Source organism: Salmo salar, chromosome ssa01, assembly GCF_905237065.1.
Source record: "Salmo salar chromosome ssa01, Ssal_v3.1, whole genome shotgun sequence".
Classification (NCBI taxonomy): Eukaryota; Metazoa; Chordata; class Actinopteri; order Salmoniformes; family Salmonidae; genus Salmo; species Salmo salar.
Window position 1 is genome coordinate 149,261,653 of NC_059442.1, and position 17,601 is coordinate 149,279,253.

Consider the following 17,601-nt stretch of genomic DNA (forward strand, 5'->3'; position numbering starts at 1 on the left):
GGCTAGGCCCCTTAGTTCCAGTGAAGGGAAATCTTAACGCTACAGTATACAATGACATTCTAAACGATTCTGTGCTTCCAACTTTGTGGCAACAGTTTGGGGAAGGCCCTTTCCTGTTTCAGCATGACAATGCCCCTGTGCACATAGCAAGGCCCATACAGAAATGGTTTGTCGAGATAAGTGTGGAAGAACTTGACTGCCCTGCACAGAGCCCTGACCTCAACCCCATTGAACACCTTTGGGATGAATTGGAACGCAGACTGCAAGCCAGGCCTAATTGCCCGATCTCACTGATGTTCTTGAAGCTGAATGGAAGGCCCCGCAGCAATGTTCCAACATCTAGTGGAAAGCCTTCCCAGAAGAGTGGAGGCTGTTATAGCAGCAAAGAGGGGATCAACTCCATATTAATGCCCATGATTTTGGAATGAGATGTTTGACGAGCAGGTGTCCACAAACCTTTGGTCATGTAGTGTATCCGTGTGCACCTATAAATCTGCCCCCTCCCTTCTCTCTCTCTCGCTCTCTCTTTCTCTCTCTCTCTCTCTCTCTCTCTCTCTCTCTCTCTCTCTCTCTCTCTCTCTCTCTCTCTCTCTCTCTCTCTCTCTCTCTCTCTCTCTCTCTCTCTCTCTCTCTCTCTCTCTTTGTCTTCCTCTCTGTCTGACCTTGTGGCACTACCTTTTGGCATCCAGGAAATGCATGTGTGTTGTGAGTATGTACATATTGTAAATACTATAGTGTGTGGGGGGGTCAGTTAACGTGTGTGTGTGTGTGTGTGTGTGTGTGTGTGTGTGTGTGTGTGTGTGTGTGTGTGTGTGTGTGTGTGTGTGTGTGTGTGTGTGTGTGTGTGTGTGTGTGTGTGTGTGTGTGTGTGTGTGTGTGTGTTAACCTGTGTGAATCTATGTGTGTTTCAGACTGACGAGGAGAAGAGAGAGGCTCTACCGGTGGTCATGCCTGTATTTGACAGGAATACCTGCAGTATCCCCAAGTCTCAGATCTCCTTCATAGACTACTTCATCACAGACATGTTTGACGCCTGGGATGGTAAGAACACACACACGGTGCCGAGGTTAGAAGGGCACAGGGGATCCACTGGGAGGGGGACGGAACACGGATCCCAACTTTCCCAGGCCTCTCCTCCTCTCTTCTACTTCCTCCATCCCTGTAAAAGAGGTAGAGCCTCCCTTTTCCCGTCACAGTAGAGCACAGTAGCCCAGCGGAAATAGAGAGGGAGGGAGAAGGGGATGGGAGCCAAACGAAGGGGTGAAGAGGAGAAAGGGGGAGGGAGGGAGGGGATGGGAGCCAGACGAAAGGGCAAAGAGGAGGGAGGGAGGGAGGCGATGGGAGCCAGACGAAAGGGGCAAAGAGGAGGGAGGGAGGGAGGCGATGGGAGCCAGACGAAGGGGCAAAGAGGAGGGAGGGAGGGATGGGAGCCAGACGAAGGGGCAAAGAGGAGGGAGGGAGGGAGGGAGGGAGGGAGGGAGGGAGGGAGGGAGGGAGGGAGGGAGGGAGGGAGGGAGGGAGGGAGGGAGGAGGGAGGGAGGGAGGGAGGGAGGACAGGATATAATAACTCCCATCTCCCCGTTGCCATGAAATGAACCCTGACCTCTGGGGTGTTGCTGGGGGTTACCCCCCCAGAGAAGAGAATACATGTGTTTACAGTGAACAAAGCTGGTGATGTCACGGAAAATTCCCAGAGGCCACTGGGAAAGGGTGGAGGGGCAGGGGTGGGTATCCGGGGGGCAGGAGGGGTTAAGTCGAGATGCACTGAAGCAGAACCTACTGTACACACACACACTAGCACACACACAACAGCACACACATACAGACGCAAAAGTACACACAGAAGCACAAAGAGACACACACACAAGCATAACGCACAAACACACTCACACAGCAGGTTTTAATTCGCCAGGGTCAGGGCTGGGTTGTTGTCGGGTGGTTGCCAGGTCAGGCTCAGACAGAGGGGCAACTAGGAAGTAAACAACACCCACACAAACACAAACTGCTTGAGACCTAATTGCCCTAGCTGTCATTTCCTTGTGTGGAAACTACCGCTGGCTCATGTGTTTGTGTGCATGCAGATGTGTGTTAATCTCACACTCTCCTCTGTCCCCCAGCCTTCGCCAGTCTACCTGACCTCATGGAGCACCTGTCAGAGAACTACAAGTACTGGAAGGGTCTGGACGACATGAAGTGCAAGAGCCTGCGTCCGCCTTCTCCTCCATGACCCCTCCCTCCCTCCCTCTCTCCCTCCATCCCTCCCTCTCCCTCCCTCTCTCCCTCCATCCATCCCTCCCTCTCTCAGGGCAGGGGGAGACAGCGAATGTAGCCCAGCACTGGTATTAAGCCCCTCCCACTGTGATTCTACCCAGTTCCACACACATTGGACTGTACTACAGTCTGCAGACCTTAGAGCCTGCAAACCTCAGAGTCTGCAGCTTGGAGCCCTGACAAGAAACCAGGGGACTGTCATACTGGCTGACATAATGACACCCTATCTCCTATGTAGTGGACTACTTCTGACCAGAGCCCCAACCCAAACACATTTCCCATCTTTGGTTATCTGATGTTGCCTCAAACTACGAAAACAGATTTCATACAGAGAATCATAATGATGCCCCTTGACAATTTTAGCATGGTGGGCTCTGGTCAAACATAGTGCACTACATGGGGAATAGGGTAACATTTTAGATTTGCCCTCTGAGGCTGAAGTCAGCCTCTTCAGACCCCTCTCTGGTCCCTGTTGGGCCCCTAATGGGACTCTACAGTCCTTCTTACCATCAGTCCCAGCCTGAGGGGTGAGGACCAACCAATCGGTCCCAGCCTGAGGGGTGAGGACCAACCAATCGGTCCCAGCCTGAGGGGTGAGGACCAACCAATCAGTCCCAGCCTGAGGGGTGAGGACCAACCAATCAGTCCCAGCCTGAGGGGTGAGGACCAACCAATCAGTCCCAGCCTGAGGGGTGAGGACCAACCAATCAGTCCCAGCCTGAGGGGTGAGGACCAACCAATCAGTCCCAGCCTGAGGGGTGAGGACCAACCAATCAGTTCCAGCCTGAGGGGTGAGGACCAACCAATCAGTCCCAGCCTGAGGGGTGAGGACCAACCAATCAGTCCCAGCCTGAGGGGTGAGGACCAACCAATCAGTCCCAGCCTGAGGGGTGAGGACCAACCAATCAGTCCCAGCCTGAGGGGTGAGGACCAACATGCTACAAACCAACCAACTGCACTTTAGCAGCTCAAAGTCACTTTCTCAAAATCTTTTATTTTTCCTGTCTGTTTTTCTGCTCTCTTCTCTCAGATAAGAGTCTGCTATTTCTTCTCATACTGTACCTTTCTGTCTCTACTGTAGTACGTAGTAATGCTGAGATGGGTACCAAAGCTTCATTATACTGTAACTTCTACAGCTAAAAGAGGAGAGATCACGGAATGATTACAGAACTAAAGCATGTAGAGAGAAATCCGTCCACTCCAGCACATGCAGACGCACACTGTACTCACTATTCCAACTGAAAATTGTAACTCCGCTCACCTTGTTCTCTCGCCAGCTGAAAGTATTAAGTAATATTGAGCCCTGATAAGCCCTGTCAGGCAGAATCATACAGAGAAGTGTGTGTGTGTGTGTGTGTGTGTGTGTGTGTGTGTGTGTGTGTGTGTGTGTGTGTGTGTGTGTGTGTGTGTGTGTGTGTGTGTGTGTGTGTGTGTGTGTGTGTGTGTGTGTGTGTGTGTGTGTGTGTGTGTGTGTGTGTGTGTGTGTGTGTGTGTGTGTGTTTGGCAGCAGCCCCAGTGCAGTTAGAGGTCTGTGTTCGCTCCATACCTAGGAGGTTTACAGAGCAGAGCCCAGCTGAACTGACTGCTGTAATATCTCTCTCTACGAGGGAGAACCAGAGCTCTGCACAGAGAGCCATGCCTCACATGCAGTTAGCTCACCATCAGGCTCCCCTCTGAGGCTAGAACCAGCACTCACTCAGCCCACTCTGGAACTCTGCTCCACATGGCTCTTAAAAGATAACTATCCTGTCAACACTGGGGCTTAGTGGGAACAGTATTAGAACAGAATTACAACACTATTAGCGACAAGTGGGAGAAAAATAACACTATATTAAGTACTGTTGATCTTCACTTATAAACCAAATAAGAGGTGAATTATCTGACCTACAGTAGGCTAAATGTAAGATTTATGACAGCTTGCATTGAAGCTAATCATAATTCATTACTTAAAAAAGGTCATAAAGTTCCAGTGCAACCATTTAAATATCAAAGGCATATATCTTTTTTATTTTACCTTTATTTAACTAGGCACATTGATGTGGACACATGCTGTAGATAATTGTAATCTCCAAATATGAAGGAAACTAATTATAGTATCGCAACATGAGAGCAGTGGCTAGGGCATGTTAATATTCCAAGCACAACCAACCCATTGATTTCTAACATTCCAGTTATTCTCTGGTGTGCAGTGCAGTTGTACAGTCGTGGCCAAAAGTTTTGAGAATGACACAAATATTAATTTTCCCAAAGTCTGCTGCCTCAGTTTGTATGATGGCAATTTGCATATACTCCAGAATGTTATGAAGAGTGATCAGATGAATTTCAATTCATTGCCAAGTTCCTCTTTGCCATGCAAATGAACTGAATCCCCCAAAAAACATTTCCACTGCATTTCAGCCCTGCCACAAAAGGACCAGTTGACATGTCAGTGATTCTCTCGTTAACACAGGTGTGAGTGTTGACGAGGACAAGGCTGGAGATCACTCTGTCATGCTGATTGAGTTCGAATAACAGACTGGAAGCTTCAAAAGGAGGGTGGTGCTTGGAATCATTGTTCTTCCTCTGTCAACCATGGTTACCTGCAAGGAAACATCATTGCATTGCACAAAAAGGGCTTCACAGGCAAGGATATTGCGGCCAGTAAGACTGCATCTAAATCAACCATTTATCGGATCATCAAGAACTTCAAGGAGAGCGGTTCAATTGTTGTGAAGAAGGCTTCAGGGCGCCCAAGAAAGTCCAGCAAGCGCCAGGACCGTCTCCTAAAGTTGATTCAGCTGCGGGATCGGGGCACCACCAGTACAGGGCTTGCTCAGGAATGGCAGCAAGCAGGTGTGAGTGCATCTGCACGTACAGTGAGGCGAAGACTTTTGGAGAATGGCCTGGTGTCAAGAAGGGCAGCAAAGAAGCCACTTCTCTCCAGGAAAAACATCAGGGACAGACTGATATTCTGCAAAAGGTACAGGGATCGGATTGCTGATGAATCCCCTTTCCGATTGTTTGGGGCATCCGGAAAAAAGCTTGTCCGAAGAAGACAAGGTGAGCGCTACCATCAGTCCTGTGTCATGCCAACAGTAAAGCAGCCTTAGACCATTTATGTGAGGGGTAGCTTCTCAGCCAAGGGAGTGGGCTCACTCACAATTTTGCCTAAGAACACAGCCATGAATAAAGAATGGTACCAACACATCCTCCGAGAGCAACTTCTCCCAACCATCCAGGAACAGTTTGGTAACGAACAATGCCTTTTCCAGCATGAATGAGCACCTTGCCATAAGGCAAAAGTGATAACTAAGTGGCTCGGGGAACAAAACATCGATATTTTGGGTCCATGGCCAGGAAACTCCCCAGACCTTAATCCCATTGAGAACTTGTCCTCAAGAGGCGGGTGGACAAACAAAAACCCACAAATTCTGACAAACTCCAAGCATTGATTATGCAAGAATGGGCTGCCATCAGTCAGGATGTGGCCCAGAAGTTAATTGACAGCATGCCAGGGCGGATTGCAGAGGTCTTAAAAAAGAAGGGTCAACACTGCAAATATTGATTCTTTGCATCAACTTCATGTAATTGTCAATAAAAGCCTTTGACACTTATGAAATGCTTGTAATTATACTTCAGTATTCCATAGTAACATCTGACAAAAATATCTAAAGACACTGAGGCAGCAAACTTTGTAAAAATGTATATTTGTGTCATTCTCAAAACTTTTGGCCACGACTGTAGGAGTACATTTTATTTTCATACTGCTTTTTGTCCCTCCTGTGTCCCCATAGCGTGTTGCTAGTCCGTTATGATGTAGCATAGCAGTGTGGTCTGAGCAGAGAGCCACCTCACAGCAGCCTGATGAAACCACCATGGGAGAGACACAGCATGAAAGACTTGGATGGCCCTGGCTCAAACTATTCCCTATGTAGTGCACTACTTTTGGGGCAGAGATGTATGTGGTGAGAGACACTGGCACACTTAGCTTTTGGGGCTTAAACAGTTGCGTCTTAAATGCATCCTATTGCCTATAAAGTGCAGTACAGAATGGTAGTGCATTCTATGGGGAATATGGGGTCCTTTTAGATTGACCCTGTCTTTGGATCCTCTCTTGGAAAAGAGACCATCAGGCCAGCTCCCAGTACCCTGTACTGCTGCTTGGTTCTGTTTGGTTTTCAACTCCGACTCTGCTATTAAAACAAGATTCAAAATGACATGATCATTCCCTTCCCATCATCTAAAACACATTACTGTGTAGTTGTCTCCCTCCATTGGTTGGTAGTGGGAAATACAGTTCCAATAATGTCCTTGTGCAGCTACATAGTAGACATACAAGACAGGCAGTCAATGGCATAGCCTGCTGGAAGTAGGGGTGCTGAGGGTGCTGGTGTCTCCCCTGAAAAAAACGGATTTAAAAAAAATAATAATTACAGAAGTAGTGCAATGGGCTTTACTAGTCCTCTATTATCAGACCGATATATAGCCGTCTATAGCGCGTGCCCCCAAAAAATATTCTACAACACCCCCCCCAAACATCTTCCTGCAGCTATGGTCAGATGTGTTATGAATGGGTGTTAAGTTCTGAGTTCAAAGTGCTTGCGCATGTGTGCATGTGTGTAAATTCAACCAAGAGAAACTAAACTGGCGTACGTAGTTAACCGAAGGAACAGTGATCTTCTTCAAGGTGCCTTACTTTGCTCCTCTCCTCTGAAACAGTGTTCCTTCAGCTTCAAATGGTTTGTTTGGCTTCAAATGGTTTGTTTAGCATCAAATGGTATGTTTGGCTTCAAATGGTTTGTTTGGCTTCATGTGGTTAATTTAGCTTCAAATGGTTTGTTTGGTTTCATGTGGTTTGTTTGGGTTAGTGAGCAGCTGAACAAAGCCACTAGACTAAGCCAGAGAAGGCCTATTTTACTTTAGAATTTTAACCTGGCTCATGTCTCACATTCCTCCACTCCTCATTCTCTGGTTGGTCAGAGTATCACAGTATATTAATGTCCCAAATGGCACCCTATTCCCCATATAGTGACAAATGAAGTGTGCTTTGTGGGGAACATGGTGTCATTTGAGACTGACCCTCGACAGGTGAATACTACAGGTATTATGGAGAGAACCGTGTGTTTGACAATGACTGTATGCTAGTTTCAGAACATGGTAAGACAAATGCCTTAAAACCTCTTCCCATTGCTCACTCTGTCAAGGCTTTGAGAGTTTCACTGATATACGACACTGGAAACTACCTAGCTACTGCTGACTTCAACAACCCACTATGTAGTGTCCCATGGACTGTTCTCCATTGAGCTTCATCTATTTTTATTAGAACAATGTTTTTATTGACTTTTGTTTGTTGTCCAGTGAGATGTGGTCAGATCTGATGTCACCCTCATGCTTCCTTTCCTCTCTTTTCCCCCCAAAACAAACTGTTTCTGCTGAGGTGAGAGCATGGCTGACATCTACTATGATGTCATGTTAACCAGGCTCTGTCATTGGTCAGAGACTGGCATCAATGGATACGGAGAACGTGCCAATCCCTTTCCTTCAGAACAACCAATAGAAACTCCACAAGCGTTAATGTATACAAGCTCTATTTTTTAAAGTAATTATTCATTGTTTTGTCATTATTGGCCGTGAAAATGCAACTGTAAAGTATAATGGTAATGTTTTATGCATTTTGGAAGGATTTTATGGTTTGAGGCTTGTTTATAAAGCTGTTCTGGTTGGATGCTCCAGAGTTGAGTGGATATGAGTTCAGTCTTTTCTGTTCTCTGTCAGAGGACGTCTGATTTTGTATACTTTGTCAATACTTTTTAAATGTATTAGTGAGAAACAAACATTTTTAAAATATACATATCCTGCAATATGGTGTTTGTGACCAGTTGTACCTTTAATTTGTGACATTATTTTTAGGCTTTAAAAAACAAGCAATTGTGGGGTAAAAATAGTTCAAATAACCATACAGACATTTGGCAAATAAATGTGTGACCAACTTGAAGACAGGCATATATAAGAACATCAGATTAAAATTGAAGACTTGAAACACACAGAATTTCACACGTTGTAAAATCACTAAACCAACAAACATGTTAAAGAAATCATCACATTTTACATATACATAGACACATCCATGAACCTCAGAGACAGTGAAATAACAACACCTGGGAACAAATACATTCCACCCCTCTTTAAAACCTTAACTTCCAGTAGAAAGAGTTCTGTAAAATCATAAATAATTGTGTTAGTGACTGACAGGTGGTGGGGGGGGGGGTCAGAGCCCTCCGTTCTCCTCCAGTTTCCTGAAGAGGGCGAGACTGCGGAGGTGAGACTCTCTCTCTCTGTTCTTCCATGCAATCAGCAGATGGTCTGTAGAACATGTTACCAGACCCTTCTCCCCAAAACTCACAAACATCTGGAGGACACGCAAGCAAAAACACAGAAATGGTAACATGTATAAATAAATAGGATATTTTGTCTAAATGTTGTCCGTTGATTATTACGTGACATCATACCTGCACGGCCCCTGAGTGTCCAATCAGGTCGCCCGTCAGTTCCAATGTTCTGAGACTGGGGAGTTCAAGAACCTTCTTCACCGGAGGCCCCGCCTGCTTATTGGACCTGCCGAAAGTCCACATCCCAAAGAACCCTGGAGGATGGAGAGAGAGAGAAGAGAGGGACAGAGAGACATTTTAATAGAAAGCTGATGCTGTGACTTTTCAGATGGACTCGGCACCCAGACAGGTTTGGCACATGGACTCTATCAGCCACGACGTCATCACCACGAGACGTCAAGCAGTGGGCACAGCTCTGGGATGAGAAACATTCCACAACCATCCAATAAGACGTGACTGTAGACTGCCTGCCCCTAGGGGCTTGTCACATTTTTTCACATGAAAACATTTATCTTAATATGGACAATAAAAAGGCAATACAAATCCCAAAAGACCAAAATGATATTTTCCCTTCCTTATAAATTATAGTGGAAGTGCAAAAAGAAAAACCAACTCAGGAAATGTGATTTGGCTGAGGTGTGTGTGTGTGTGTGTGTGTGTGTGTGTGTGTGTTCGCTGACTGATGGCAGTGCTTCAAGAAGGAGGCATCACACTGACAGACTCTGAGCTCTGAGCTGTGGTGAAGTGATGGATGAACAGAACGAGAGAGAGAAAAAAAATAAAGAGACAGAGAGAGGGAAAGAGAGAAAGGACCACAGCTCAGACTCAGAGGAGCGCTCCAATCCACTTCAAAGCCAAAGGCAGCTGTGTAGGATTAGTATAGACGCTAGCCTAGGCTAGTGACATCACTGCCATAGTCTGTCTAGCCAAGCCCTCCTCTGATCCCACCACTACACTGACTCCTCTGGGTGTGTGTGTGTGGTGTGTGTGTGTGTGTGTGTGTGTGTGTGTGTGTGTATATATATGACTCACCTGCAGAGGCTGGTTCTGCAGGTAACAGGAGGTCCTGCATCTCCCAAATCCTCACACTGCCATCCTCGGAGCACGACATCAGCCCCCTGCAACACCACACAATATAAGAAATCTCTAAAAACACTGCAGTGTGACACACATGTACCTTACAGAAGAGAACAACACAGGTAACGTGTGAAACCTGATAAAGACCATTATGTTTGATAACATTGTTGTGGCTGAGATAAAGAGCTTGGGAACAGCAAACAGTGGGTCTCTTAATAAGAGCAGGTGTGATTTGATTACCCATCAGGCAGCAGCATGGTGTGTAGAACATTGGAGTCGTGGGCTGTCTTCCTGTAGGCCACAACACTCTTAGTGATGATGCTGTACACGTACAGACCACTGCCCACTGCAGCCACCATCAGCTAGGGAGAAAGAGATGATAAAAGATTACATCATTCATTTGTAGTGTATTGAGACCTTGTGATAATGCACTTTAAATACCAGTTGACTTGACTTGATTAACAACACTGACTTTCAAGCTAAAATAATCTCACCATGTCAAAACACTTTGGGTACTCACCTCTCCATCGGATGTCAGCTGTTGGATGGACATCTCACTGGGTTTCGGAGCGGCCAATCGGATCTCAGCCTGGGTGTCGGTCTGAGACTCCTCCCACAGGATGTGCTCATAGGCCATAATCGTCCAATCAACAGCGTCCCACAGGATCAACTCGCCCACATGGGACCCACTGGCAAACAGGCCATCTGAAAAGGAAGAGGTAGAGGAGGAGTAGGAGGAAGAGGGGAAGGAGGAAGATACCATAGAGTTAGAATTTGTGAAGTAGAACCTCAGAAATTCAAATCCCAGACTGCCCGGTCAAGGTTTAGCTTCACTTTAAGTTAAACCAAGTCAACCTGAAATATACACAGAGTGTACAAAGCATTAAGGACACCTGCTCTTTCCAAGACATACTGTAGACTGACCAGGTGAATCCAGGCGAAAGCTATGATCCCTTATTGATGTCTCTTCAATCAGTGTAGATGAAGGGGAGGAGACAGGTTAAAGAAGGATTTCTAAGCCTTGAGACATGGATTGTGCATGTGTGCCATTCAGAGGGTGAATGACCAAGACAAAATATTTAAGTGCCTTTGAACAGGGTATGGTGGTAGGTGCCAAGAACACCACTGAGTGTGTCAAGAACTGCAACGCTGCTGTATTTGTCACGCTCAACAGTTTCATGTGTGTATCAAGAATGGTCCTCCACCCAAAGGACATCCAGCCAACTTGACACAACTGTTGGAAGTTTTGGAGCCAAATTTGGCCAACATACCTGTGGAACACTTTTGACACTTTGTAGAGGTCATACCCCGATGAATTGAGGTTGTTCTGAAGGCATGAGGGAGGGAGCGGGGTGCAACTCAATATTAGGAAGGTGTCCTTACTGTTTTGTCCACTTAGTGTATTTGACATCAGCAAAGTGCTCTCTCTATCAGACCTGCTAGGTCATATGCATATAACTTCTTTATTGAGGAAAATGTACTTACTACGACAGTGACACTTGGTTGTCTCACCTTGCTATCTTAAGATGATTGCACTAAGGGGCTCTGGGTAAGAGCATCTGCTTAATGACTAACATGTCAAAGGTAAATGTGAGATGATGAAGAGATAAAGGCTGACCATTGATGTTGATGAGAGCGTGGATGCTGTCCTGGTGGTCAGATAGACGTCTGACCTCTGCAACAGACAACTGGGACCCTGTGGACATGGTCAGCCTGAAAATCACTACACAGAGGGAGGGAGAGGGTGTTTACCTTAGTTCAAAACAGATACATGGACAACGCAAAGGTTCATAAAGAATACAGGACCACAACCATGGTAACTAATGGTTACTAGGACTACTCACCTATCTCTTTGTCCATAGCTGCTGCTATACAGTTCTTAGGCAACTCCACCATGGCACTGATTCCTTGAGACAACACAAGACTAACATTGAATCCCTTCATATATGAGATAAAAATACATGAATAAGCACAAACGACAGTAAGCCTTTTATCAAAAAGTGGTGCTAAATGGACAAGATCAGACAATACTCCCTTCCTTTAAAAATGGTTGCTCCCTTTTGTGGCAACTGAACCGTAATCCTGGTTTCTCTGTGTGTACCATGAGGGTAATGTGTGAATAGTGCATTATGAATGAATGTATCCTAACATGATCTCTGTGTTATTACCTGTGTCGTCGTGGTGCTGGCTCTGACACTGCAGCTGGAAGTCTCTGTTCCACACACACAACTCATTTCCTCCCGACACCCACACACACAACCGCTCCAACACCAGCAGACACTAACAGAGATAGAACGATAAGAGTACACACGTACCCACCCACACTTATATCTCCACCTAAACAACAGAATCACTTGGAGAAGGGTATCAGTCATTATCAACCTATGGAGACTAATTACCATTCTACCATTGTTGCATAAACCCCACCCCCACCCCCAGTCACCTTTTACCTAAGTAGCCCATCCAATCTACCTACCTCATCCCCATATTGTTTTTAGTTTTTGCTCTTTTGCACACCAGTATTTCTTCTTGCACATCATCATCTGCACATCTATCACTCCAGTGTTCATTTGCTAAATTGTAATTACTTCTCTACTACGGCCTATTTATTGCCTTACCTCCTCACGCCATTTGCACACACTGTATATAGACTTACTTTTTTCTATTGTGTTATTGACTGTACGTTTGTTTATTCCATGTGTAACTCTGTGTTGTTGTTTGTGTCACACTGCTTTGCTTTATCTTGGCCAGGTCACAGTTGTAAATGAGAATTTGTTCTCAACTGGCCTACCTGGTTAAATAAAGGTGAAATAAAATACAAAATAAATTGAAAATATTTGAATTAATACTGGAGTTCACAGACATAAAAAAACATGCACAGTATGTCTAAATATAACCTGAACTGACTGTATATATAGAAACAGTATGCGAGATGGTGAAAACAGGTGAGGGAAAGATATGGAACAGCACTGTTGCCCCTAGCAACCCCCTCCCAAATGAACATTTAAAGACGCACACTTCATGAACTTCTCTTGTTGAAAAATAATATTCCACATATAAATACAGCAACGTACACACTTAAGGGTACAAAAATATATTTTTTTAGCAAAATAGTGGTTTTTTTAGACAACTGCAAACGTACAATTTTGGAGAACTCTTCCAATTTCCCTGCTCGGAATAATGAATTCCATTAAAATGGTCTTCCTCCAGCAACTGCTTTACCTATTCCAGAACATCCCGGTATTCATACCTAAATCCTTTCATAAACAACTGGACTCAATTATCAATCCATTCATCTGGGATTATAAAACACACAGGAGTGGTAAAAACACCTCTGGAAGTCCAAGATGGAAGGATTGTCTACCCCAAATGTTATATTTTACTATTGGTCCGCTAACCTCTGTGCTCTTATGTTTTGTCTGGATGACGCAGCTGGCTTAGTATGGAGCGTGAGGATAGCCGCCCTTTTTCTATTGACGCTGTGATTTTGTATCCTGTCAATTTGGAGATGTCACTTTATGGTAACAATCCTATTGTACATAGCACAGTCCGTATCTGAAGCAAACTAAGTTCCATTTTGACCTTATACCAATATCATTCTGCTCCCTACTGCGAAGAATGCGTCCTTTGTCCCCTCTAACCTTGATAACACCTTTGAGCGATGGGGAGAGCTAGGGATCGATACCATAGAGGATTTTTATATAGAAGGGACCTTTGCCTCCTTTGATTTGCTGAGGGAAACCAATAATCTTCCCAGAAGTCACTTTTTCAGATACCTACAGATTAGAGACTTTGTTAGAAAACATCTTCCTACATTTGGAAATGCTAAACCTTCCACGTTTGACGGATCCATGAAAATGTGTCCCACCTCAGACAAACTGGTATCTCGTCTATATGGCGCTTTTCAATCTGTTAGCACACCTTCTACAGATGCCATTAAGGCAAAATGGGAGGAAGAACTAGGGACTGATATTTCTGTGGCAGACTGGGGAGATAGCTGGGAGTATATCCACACCTGCTCCATTAACTCCAGACATCGTCTCATACAATTCAAGGTAGTACACAGATTACACTATTCCAAAACCAAACTGCATAGGATATTTCCTGGTACCTCCCCTGTGTGATAAATGTCATGCTGCGGAGGGTACACTACTCCACTGCTGTGCCCTATGCTCTAACCTGCATGGTTATTGGTGTGGAATTTTTAGGATCCTCTCTGAGGTTCTGGAGACTTTAATTGACTCAGACCCACTTCTGATCATCCTGGGAGTGTCAGAAACCCTAAACAGATTAACCAAGCCCCCAAAACAACTCATCTCTTAGTCACATTTCGGCAACAAAAAAATATTGTGTTGTTTTGGAAAAGGAAGGAAGTTCCCTCTACCAAATTATGGGGGGTGGCATCTGACCTCTGCTTTCTGTTTACTTGTTCTATATATCTTATTTTCTTTCTTGTATGTGTTCAATAAAAAATATTTGAGCAACAAAACGTTAATCACTTTCTTTTGAAATGACTAAAATGACCAGATATTTTAGACACTACATGTTAAAGGTAATTACATAAGACATTACGCGGGGTGGCGGGTAGCCTAGTGGTTAGAGCGTTGGACTAGTAACCGAAAGGTTGCAAGATCAAATCCCCGAGTTGACAAAGTAAAAATCTTTCGTTCTGCCCCTGAACAAGGCAGTTAACCCACTGTTCCTAGGCCGTCATTGAAAATAAGAATTTGTTCTTAACTGACTTGCCTAGTTAAATAAAGGTAAAATAAAAAATGACTTTCATTGGGACTCGGTAACAAAGATAGCTTCTATCCCCAAGCCATAAGAGTGCTTAACAGCTAACAAAATGGCTGCACGGACTATCTACATTGACCTTTGATTTTTTTTTTGCACTTTCTCTATGTACATTCTACACACTCACACACTTCATTTGCTCACACACACACTCATATGCAATCATCATATACACTGCTGCTACTCTGTTTATCATATATCCTGATGCCTAGTTACCTTACCCTTATACAAATCTGCCTCTATCACTCCAGGATCCCTGCACATTGGAAATATGGTATTGGCACTGACCCTGGAACTGACCCTGTATATAGCTTGCTTACTTTCCATGTTCTTCTTATTTCTATTTCTTGTGTATTTTAGTTCTACTTGACTGTTTTATAGTACTATTAATATCTCCTACTGCATTGTTGCGAAAGAGCAAGCAAGAAAGGCATTTCACTGTACCTGTGCACATGACAAAAACTTGAAACTTGAAAAGCACACAGCACTAGGTAACATATGGTAACGAGTTGCATTCTTTAAAGTGGAAACAGTTGGGTAAAATGAAGTGTTGCCAACAGATGAAAAGCAGATGAACATACCTTGACAGAGGACTGGAGGTCTGAGACGGTCTGAACCCTGTTACCTGTCTCTGGGTCCCACAGCTGAACCACAACACTCAGGAAACACAACAACAGGGTTTTACGTGTCTGTGTGTGTGTGTGTGTGTGTGTGTGTAAGGATACACTGAGGGTGCGGTCCGAGGAAGCTGTGATGAGGGAGGTGTGTGTGTTCTCTCCACTGGTGTGTGTGTAGGCTGTCATGGCCGTTATCTGCTGGGAGTGACCCCTTAGTTCCAGCAGCCTCTCTCCTGTCTGAGAAAACACACACACACACACACACACACACACACACACACACACACACACACACACACACACACACACACACACACACACACGACAATTCGTATTATTCAAAATATATTCACAACACTGCCACCTATTGGTGTTACTAAAACACTACTATCCTTTATTCTTGCTTTATCATTTTAAATAGTCTACCCAGTTATTGGTCAAAGCCGTTGGATGTTTATATGTTCCTACATCCCCCCTCGATCCCCCCTCCCAGACAATTGGCTCACCTCAACGTTCCACACCAACACCAGACCATCGTCTCCTGCCGACGCAAACCTGGGAGACAACAATGTCTACTTATGACATGACAAAACACTGGTCCTGCTTACAGTCCTGCTATTCACCTAAAAGCACAGCTAAAAACAAAGCATGATGGTGATAATTACCTAATACTCTTCAGTTATAAATGAGAAGAAACATGTATCAACTCCAAATGACTGAACCAGAAGGATGTGTTTCAGTGAAACAGAGAGTAAGCTACTGTTCACAATATCCACTAACTCCCCTGGGATCTTAAAAACACCTGTCCTCAGGCTTAGCTCCTTCCCCTGACCTCTGACCCCTACCCATCTACAACCAACCTACAGGATGAGAGGATCAGAAAGAGTAAAGGATGAGATAGAAGAAAGAAGAGAAAAGGAACTGTCTTTCCAGCAAACGAGGGCTGGAAAAGGATACATTTTGGGACTTGAAAAGCAATCTGGTGAGAATGTTCCGGCCCCTGCCCTCGGGCTGCTGGCCTGTCTGGAGAGGACGAGGCCCAGAGGAGGGGGTCATTACTGGGGTAGACGAGGCGTGAAGCTCTGCCGGACCCACCCAACTCACACACACACACACACACACACACACACACACACACACACACACACACACACACACCCGCTCAGATCAGCTAGAAAGCACTTATGAGACCACTTATGCAAACCCACTGTACCATAGTAGCACGCAGCATGCTTCCACCAAGCAATGCATTACCTGTGAAGGCTGTTAACTATGTATTCAGTGGTCAGTGGGGGGTGGAAGAGCAGGTGGGGTAGCAGGTGTGTAGGAGGCGGGGGTTAAGAAAAGGGGTAAACTATAGAGTAACCGCACACATACAGTATAAAATACACACAACCCAGTAAAGATTTGTTGAGGAGAAGATCAAACACACACACAGTCCAGCAGTGGTGATGATTAAGCTCTTGTCACGCTCTGTAAGTTTGCTTTGGAGAGGATCAGATGTCAATCACACTGAGAGATAGAGTCCAGCAGATGGTAGAGAGCAGAGGCAGAGAGAGAGAGAGAAGAGAGGTGCTTACCTGAAGTCATCAATCTGCACCAGAAATCGAACAATGTCAAAATGTCCTTTTAGCACCTGCAGTTCAGTGAACCAGTTTTTGGGCTGTTCCTCCCCAATGAATAGCACAGGGTTTTTCTGCACACATAAGGGATAAAAATGAGACGAGGAGAGACAGCAGGTTGAAAAGCCACTCAGTGAATTCAATCACATAAGAGAAGGTAAGTTATAGTGAGAAAAGTGTGGAAAGGGTCGAGAAAATGAATGCTGTATATCTCTGCACAAATTATTGTACGAATTATGGCCAGTACAAGACCACATTTGCTTAGAGATACCGTAGAGAATGGTTGTTAACCAGGTAACTATAGCATTAACATCACACAAAACAGTTAGCCAGCTATTACCTCGACAGAGCCCTGTGCTTCCCGACCACCGAGTATCCATCGCAGCATGACTGGCTAATGGCTATGCAGGAGATTCTGATGACAAGGAGAAGACATGTCAGAAGTTGCACCATGGCACAATATGCAATTTCTGTTGTTGATGACAAACAGCTGACCCCTGCGTGTAAACAATTCTGACAAGCTAATTCAGGTTAGCAAGCAGAGAATGTGATTATATCTTGCCTTAACAATCATTTGGCGTGAGACGTTCCCAGATCACGGTCGTCTTGACGCCTTTAAAATAGCTGTCGGGGATATCTCGTTGTTATTTAGTAGGGAAATCTGCCACTTGAGATCCAGCTGGCAAACCAAGACCCGTGAAATTTGACATGAAACTGTCAAGCTGAGCTTTCACAACAAAACATTCATGTGACAGTAGCTAACTACGGAAGCGCAGAATGGACACATTAATGAAAACGTGAAAAACGGAAACGCAACTTCGCAAAGACCTGTCGACAAACTGATATTATTGT

General features: G+C 44.9%; 2 protein-coding genes across 4 annotated transcripts in view; one reads left to right on the top strand and one right to left on the bottom strand.

Annotated features, from left to right (window-relative positions):
• LOC106568179 (high affinity cAMP-specific and IBMX-insensitive 3',5'-cyclic phosphodiesterase 8B) overlaps window positions 1–4,737 on the top strand; it is a 97,495-nt gene extending 92,758 nt beyond the window's left edge. For 2 of the 3 annotated variants that reach the window (XM_014138304.2, XM_014138285.2), the window contains exons 21-22: window positions 912–1,041; window positions 2,118–4,737. In XM_014138304.2, coding sequence (XP_013993779.1) covers window positions 912–1,041; window positions 2,118–2,227 — 240 coding nt within the window. In that variant the 3' untranslated portion in view covers window positions 2,228–4,737. The remainder of the gene's footprint in view (window positions 1–911; window positions 1,042–2,117) is intronic. The other variant, XM_014138313.2, reaches the window with a different exon arrangement.
• A 3,379-nt stretch (window positions 4,738–8,116) lies between these two features.
• wdr41 (WD repeat domain 41) lies at window positions 8,117–17,601 on the bottom strand. The gene is made up of 14 exons (XM_014138264.2): window positions 17,312–17,601; window positions 17,090–17,164; window positions 16,708–16,823; window positions 15,634–15,682; window positions 15,236–15,364; window positions 15,092–15,154; window positions 11,885–11,996; window positions 11,561–11,623; window positions 11,335–11,439; window positions 10,237–10,421; window positions 9,957–10,078; window positions 9,672–9,757; window positions 8,760–8,893; window positions 8,117–8,659 (listed from the first exon to the last, which is right to left on the bottom strand). The coding sequence occupies exons 2-14, from the start codon at window positions 17,135–17,137 to the stop codon at window positions 8,519–8,521; spliced, it is 1,353 nt and encodes a 450-aa protein (XP_013993739.1). The 5' UTR covers window positions 17,138–17,164; window positions 17,312–17,601; the 3' UTR covers window positions 8,117–8,518.

Coding starts and splice junctions, on each gene's coding strand:
- wdr41 (XM_014138264.2), bottom strand. CDS start 17,137: ATGCTGCGATGGATACTCGGTGGTCGGGAAGCACAGGGCTCTGTCGAG. Junction 15,683..16,707: donor GTGCAGATTGATGACTTCAG/GTAAGCACCTCT, acceptor GTTGTCTCCCAG/GTTTGCGTCGGCAGGAGACG. Junction 8,660..8,759: donor GACACTCAGGGGCCGTGCAG/GTATGATGTCAC, acceptor CGTGTCCTCCAG/ATGTTTGTGAGTTTTGGGGA.